Source organism: Pseudomyrmex gracilis, unplaced genomic scaffold (assembly GCF_002006095.1).
Source record: "Pseudomyrmex gracilis isolate BER0280 unplaced genomic scaffold, ASM200609v1 scaffold_255, whole genome shotgun sequence".
Lineage (NCBI taxonomy): Eukaryota > Metazoa > Arthropoda > Insecta > Hymenoptera > Formicidae > Pseudomyrmex > Pseudomyrmex gracilis.
Genome location: NW_018020839.1, coordinates 191,455 through 198,421, shown reverse-complemented (window position 1 = coordinate 198,421; position 6,967 = coordinate 191,455). Strand labels below are relative to the sequence as shown.

General features: G+C 32.9%; 2 protein-coding genes across 5 annotated transcripts in view; one reads left to right on the top strand and one right to left on the bottom strand.

The window, feature by feature from the left end:
• LOC109859296 (UDP-glucuronosyltransferase 2B17-like) overlaps positions 1-315 on the top strand; it is a 6,004-nt gene extending 5,689 nt beyond the window's left edge. Inside the window, exons 5-6 of the mRNA XM_020437399.1 lie at positions 125-195; positions 282-315. Coding sequence (XP_020292988.1) covers positions 125-195; positions 282-315 — 105 coding nt within the window. The remainder of the gene's footprint in view (positions 1-124; positions 196-281) is intronic.
• Positions 316-604: 289 nt separating this feature from the next.
• Positions 605-6,488, bottom strand: LOC109859291 (anoctamin-1). 4 transcript variants are annotated; one of them, XM_020437391.1, is made up of 11 exons: positions 6,247-6,488; positions 5,307-5,647; positions 5,078-5,203; positions 4,514-4,990; positions 3,994-4,387; positions 3,664-3,896; positions 3,382-3,579; positions 2,829-3,261; positions 2,552-2,757; positions 2,129-2,410; positions 605-894 (listed from the first exon to the last, which is right to left on the bottom strand). In XM_020437391.1, the coding sequence occupies exons 2-11, from the start codon at positions 5,616-5,618 to the stop codon at positions 820-822; spliced, it is 2,736 nt and encodes a 911-aa protein (XP_020292980.1). In that variant the 5' UTR covers positions 5,619-5,647; positions 6,247-6,488; the 3' UTR covers positions 605-819. The 4 variants fall into 4 exon arrangements, with proteins under 4 accessions (XP_020292980.1, XP_020292979.1, XP_020292978.1 ...); XM_020437390.1 differs by having other exon boundaries at positions 605-1,956; positions 5,307-5,583; XM_020437389.1 differs by having other exon boundaries at positions 605-1,956; positions 6,247-6,487.
• Between the last annotated feature and the right edge of the window lie 479 nt (positions 6,489-6,967).

Here is a 6,967-nt window from a genome sequence, read left to right as displayed (position 1 = left end):
TTATAAATAATAGAAAAAAATGGTTCAGGACTTTTCGACTCAGTTTTACTCCTTCTACCTGCTTACGAGCGATTGTACGGCAATTCTGGGACACCCTGTATATATGTTTTTTTACAATGATTAGGTCGCCAGTTTCAACGCCATACATTTACAAAAGTGGAACTACAAAGCGACATCTACTTTCACGCGTAAACGGTAAAAACGTCACTCGGTTTGAGTCTGTACTACATCCGCTTTCTGACTTTATGAATGAAGATTTGTTATGAAGTTGTCTGACCCAGAGGCGGACCATTACCTTTGTGGGCCTTGGACTAACACTGTTTACCTATGCCATGGAATTATTTTTAGTGCAAAAAGAAAGAAGGTAGTTTTTGCCGTTTATTTTTGACCGCAAAAGGGCCCTACCCATTTAATTGTGCCAGTACTTGGAATTATTTTTATTGCAAAAAAACGGTTGGTTTTGCCGGTTATTTTTGACCACAAAGAAGTTCTTTGATTGAACGGGGCTCCGGGCTGTAGCCCATAAAGACCATGCTTAAATCCTCTGGTCTGACCGTATACAAATCTTTATATATATACTGTAGCATAAATAAAAGTGACTTACTCTTTGAATAATAAAGGATATATTTTAAACCAATCAACCATTAAAAGTAGATAATACATTAGTGTGTATATAATATATATTAGCAAATACATTGCTCAATAATTATAGTTATGACATAAGAATTATATGTAAAGTGAACTTGTTTTATAATTTGTATAAAAATAATAGAATTTTATAAAAAAGATGTATAATATATCATATGTGTTAATAAATATTCACAATCTCTCAAACTTCTTTATTCTTATCTTCCGCATTCTTGAACATTTCCTCTGTAATCTTATTGTAGTTATCTATTGGAGAGAGAAAAACCAAAAATAAAGTGGGAATCCGATCCCGACTTGTCAAAGACAGAAGAGTCCGTACATTATTAAATAGTTATTTGTCGTTATCGCGACTAGTCCAACATGACTACGCTCTAGCACCAATCTACCAATCTATCTACCTATAATAAATATATCATGTTGCGATAATATCCTGTAGAAAAATCTACTCTCTCTGTAATTTAATATAATATATATTAAATCTCCTATGATCAGCTTCAAATAGTTCTGTAAAGTTCTGTAAAGTTTATAAAATTAATGAGATTTTGTTATAAAAGTATATGTATATATATAATATATATAGCACGTAACATTGTAGAGGCATTTATTATATTATAGTCAAAAAAAACTATATTTATATTACTTTCAACAATATTTTGTCAGATCTCTTCAAGGACAAGTTTACATAACGACTAGCTAAAAATCACGATAATATCAGATTAGTGCAATATAATTTATCGTCTCCATTAGATCATTTTATGTAAAAAAAAAAAAAGTTTCTTTCAGTAACAAAGATAAACTGTACCGAAATCATAACAAATGCTATTATAATTAATATGTAATTGATAATTCTATTTCTCTAGTCTGTAACTAATAAAGATCTCGTAAAAACTATAACTATTATATTTAAAGACGACAAATTTGTTGCACTGATCTGTCAGTTAAAAAGTCTAATAATATCCGCAAATTTTAACTTCTTAATAATTATCAGACAGCAGCAGGACTGATACGTGGAGCTGTATCGGCAGGCGAGACGGGGCTCCCGTGAACTTCTAAATCGAACTCAGAAGTCGATAAAGAATTTCTCATGACTCTGTTCCACCTGCCGCTGCTTTCATTGGCAACTACGTATGTTTGTGTGACTCTCGGTTCTACACTATCAACCTGAGGTCTTTCGCAAGCCCGTAGCGCCTCTTGATGTATTATAATTTCATTAGTAATGTATGCTTCGCGGCGTATCTTGTCACGTAATTTTGGACTCATATCAGGAATGCACCATTGTACGAAGATCATTACAAGTGCTACGACATTCTACAAAATTTACAAACAATACTGCAATATACTAATGATATGATACTGCAATATACTAAATTATACATGTGACTTATACAAAATGTTTTACAAAAAAGCCAGCGTGAAGATATGTTCTAAGCATTGTTTAATAAATGAAGCATATGTTTGATTAATGAGAAAAAAAACGTACCTCGAAAACGACGACAAAAGCTAATCTAGCCGCTAGTACATGCCAGAACATGATGGTATACTCGTACTTGTTTGATGACTCTGGTGGCTCTCTATAATCTGGATAGCGGCAAATCTTGACTTCAACTTGACCCACTTTTGGCTGAGTGCCATTTTTCAGATCGCTAGTGTCGAATTTTGACAAAGACTGTTCTAGAAAACCCTCCAATGAGTAATTGTCGGAGACTGTTATACGATAAACTAGTCTTGGTATAAAGTTTGAAGTAAAAGCTATGATGAATGCCTGAAAAAATGTAGAAGTGTAATAAAGTTGTGAGAGACATCTTATATTTAATTTCTAGCGTGCTTCAGAGTTGAATCTGTGATTTGGAAATAATTATACTTGAGTCTTTGATTGACTTTTGATTGTCTAAATGAAACTTACGTTGGTGATAACAGATAATTTTGAAATGGAATCGAGAATGCGATACCATATGCCTATGTCTCTAACACGCTGTCCAACTGGTCTTCTGTATAAAGTTAGCAACTTCTTTGCGTCCAGTCTCATCTCGAAAACATTATTAAGCAATGCGAAAAATGGTGCTAGTGGGAAGGCAGCTACGAAAATCGTGACAAATCCATATTGTAGCACTGCAAAAAAATAAAAATGTTATCCTCTATACTCTGTTTACTTCATATCATTCGCACATCTCGCTTTTTACCCATTTCTAAATATTCGGGGAAGAGGCTTCTAGGTCCCCATTGGACCAATTTGTAATCTCTCAGCCATTGCAAAAACTTTCTGGACGAGTATCTTCTCTCGTGATCTTTCAACTTTTTCGCGCCAACGTGAACTCTTAACGTATTCATCCATTTATAAAATAACGGAAAAAGCATTTCTAAGATAGTGTTCATTGCTTGTTTGCCGATCATAATTATACTCAGCTGAATGCACAATTCTAAGAGACAACCGCCCGGTCCGCATTCCTCTTGTCGAAAATCGAAAAACCGATTATAATTTCCCGGATAGCCAACAAATTTCCCTTTGAAAAATGCGATATAAAATATGGACGCATAATAATTGACAAATTCCAATAAGTAAATTTTAAGAGTTAAACTATCGTCAAACTCTGTCTGAGTACGATTAAGTTCAATCTGAAAATATAATACTTTGTTTCAAAACTAATGTTGTTTATTTAATAATATTGTTTATTATTAAACAGTGTAAAACTCTTTAAAAATATTTCAATATAATTTGTTTGAAACACAAATTACCTCTGTTAAATATTCTGCCAACCAAACATACATCCAATTAAACACAATAATGCAACAGAGATTGATAGTTGCAGCAGTAGCAGTAGTAAACAATATGGCATAACTGTTTATCATTGGATGCCCAGAAATACTTAATGCAGTTAGAACAGACATTCTGTATAAAACTACCCCAAGTACCGCAGCCATGGCTACAGCTATCTATAAAGTTATACAAGAACACGCGTAATGATGATAACATAACAATAATTTCGACTCTTAATGTAATTAGATACTTTGACGTACCAAAAGTAAAACAACTGAAAAACTGAGAATTGTGGCAGGTAATCGCATCTTCCAATATGGCACCTTTGGCTCCTCTGTGTTAGTAATAATGTTGATAGATTTTTTTTTTATATGTGCAAGTCGTGCTAAGTACTGTGGCCTAGGAAATTCTTCTTGAGCATCTAAACCAGTCACATCCCACCTGTGTGTTATTTCAGCGGAATATTTCTTCCATAATTCAAGGAACAATGTAGCTACAAATTGTACGATATCATATATGTGTATATATAAAATTATTTGCACCATATATACAACTATATGTAAATATTTTGTTGTTATAATTTAACATACCCCACAGTGACATAAATATAGAGAAGAACACTGTGGATGGATTATCGAACAAATATGTAATTCTCGAATGTAAACAAGTCTCCTTCAGGTCCCAATATTCACAAACGCGATCACATAATGGACACATATATATGGTGCCATTGCCATTACAAATATCTTCACTCGGTTCATTGTCATATAAAGTAGCGCAACTGTATATAAAACATAGAAGACCAACAATACTGGCTGGAATCAACATGTGAGTGTAGAATCCCAACCAGGCGAAATAAAGTCCGATCTTCACTCCGAAATACTCTTTTATGTAGTCCAACGGTTGATAATGAAGACATTTTCTCAAACTGGCCCATTCTTTATACAAAAGATATCGCATTGAGTCTGGAGTTTGTAGATTTCCCTAAAAAATAGCACTTCAATTATATCTAGTATGTAAATGTTTAAATAATTATGCTCATTATACTTGTTAAAATTACAGGTAATACTGTTTACTGAATTAAGAAATTAAAATAAACATGTAACTTACATCATGGAGTGGATATGCAGCAACATATGCACTTTCGGATATCAATCTTTCGATGCCAAATGCAAAATCATCTTCCTTAGTATCGGTGAATTTAGTTCTGTCTAATATAAACTGTACAATGCGCGATCGAGTTGCAGATGTAAACAAATTGGGCGAATCCAAATCAAATAAATATTCTTTATCTCTACTGTATACTGCTGTGAAGTTCTGCTTCTTTGTTGGAAAAATGGTTGTGTCGACATAATACTTGGTCATAATTCGACGAAAAAATGAATTGACTTTTGTGATAATATTGCTATTTGGCTCGGGCATCTTGCAACCGGAAAATTCCCTCATTGGCAGTCTGAGTTTCAGTATTTCAGCGTATCGTCGCAGCACTTCTTTTGGTGCGTGAACTTTTATAAAATGCAAACCGTTTGATTCTGCTTGCTCATATTCTAATTCTACTCCTTCCTTCATTAAATTTTTTTCAAATATCTGAGAACATCAACAAGTAATATACATCATAATATATATATATAATATACGAATGTATATTATGTTATTCAAGCGATATAGACTTACTCTTCTGTGCTCAACACTACGATAAGTTTGTGCTTCTCCACAATACTCATCCCATACAAGTACAAAATCAACTGAGCGTATTTCATCATGAAAAAATAAACTGTACTTCGTACTGGAATGAGAAAACTGTAATATCAAAATATTACATCAACATCTTCTCAATATATTATTTGTTTTACCAAAAGATTTTATAGAAAATTTAAGAATATTAAACAATATGAATTTTTACCAATCTTGAATCATGTACATTATTTCTTGTATCTGTATAGGAACCATCTATAATTGTTTCGTGTGTTTCATTATTTATAGTAGAGGAATCATCTGTATGTGTAGATTGAAGATTATCCACAGAAACAGCACTGTGCATACTGTCCATACTTATGGCATCGTCATATATGGTATTACGAACACTCTGATAGAAAGTTTGACTCGAATCTTGACTTATACTGTTTCGTGCAGAATGATATAAGCTCAATCCAGGAACACTGCTTTTTCGTTGTTGAACGCTTGTAAGAGAAACTTCTTCATCATCTTCTTCCATTGTTTAAAGCAATCATGGAATTTTAAGTCCTTTTTGAAAGCAAAGCAAGATATACATCATGCAAACTCAAAGAAACTGAAGAGTAATTCAACAATATATCGATTAACTCGAGATTAATGAAATGTATCTACTAAAATCTTATCAAACAATTTTTTACAATAAAAAAAAAAAAGTTTAGTTTATGATAATAAGTAAACAAGATAAACGACTATCGCTATTTTTTAACACGTGATCTCAAACAATGCGAGCATAAGCTCATCGGTTATAAATAAATTGTCAGGTATACGTTTCTTTTTACGTGCTACTCAGAAACTAACCAGACTTGTGGCACATTTAACATGTTATAAAAAAAGAATCTAAAATCTGTGACATTCTCCACATTCTTGCTCCAAAAGCTGCTTTCCGCATTGCAAATCAAAGAAAAACGCAAATAAAAACAATTGCATTAAACAAATACACAAATTTCCAAGTTAAACGAGCACTCTAACACGTTCAATTTGCAATAGCGAAAGTAGAAAAAAGCAATTTCATAAACATCAAAAACTGTCGAACAACATTTCTCAAAACTCTGCACTCGTTTATTTTTATTAATGTTATTGCGAAGAAATCATTGTGCGTGTTCTCTTACCTGTTATTACTCATATGTTCTCTTGAATACACATAATTGTCGAATAAGTTTTTGTCTAGTTTAGGAAGACTGCAAATGAATCATTCTTAATTTGAATTTGATCGTTAAGTACTATCAAAAATTCAAGGCAAATTCCATGATTAATCACAAACTCGCTTCTGTAACTTGTACTTTGAACAACACATTCACTTCACTAAATATCGGTGACAGACGTATTCATTGACAAAAGGTCCGTTCACATTGGCCACGTTCAGCAAATTGCTGAGTTGTAAGGTTTGTTTATTTATTTTTTTTTTTTTCTGCACTAGCTGCACTAGTTCAGTCTATCTTTTTCCTTCTAATATAGATAAAAAAAGATAAACTGTGAACTGAAGCGTAGCCAGTTCAGGAAAATAAAACAAATCTGCAATCAACACTCTACGTTGATTGGTTCTAAGTACGAGCCAATCACATTCGATTACTAAAAAGCAGCAAGTTATACTGAACGCAGCCATTTTCTTTGCACTGAAGCAAAGCCACAGACTTCTCTATAATTTTATTTATTACACACATATATATACATACATGTTATTTGTTAACGTTAGATATTTAGTAAATGGCCAATACGTTTTGAGAAGAAAATTGAAAAGAAGAGTAGTTACATTATCGACACGACGTAGTTGCGAACAACCAATTGCTACTATTTAGTTCGTACGGCGCTCGTTGGCGCTACGAGCAACCG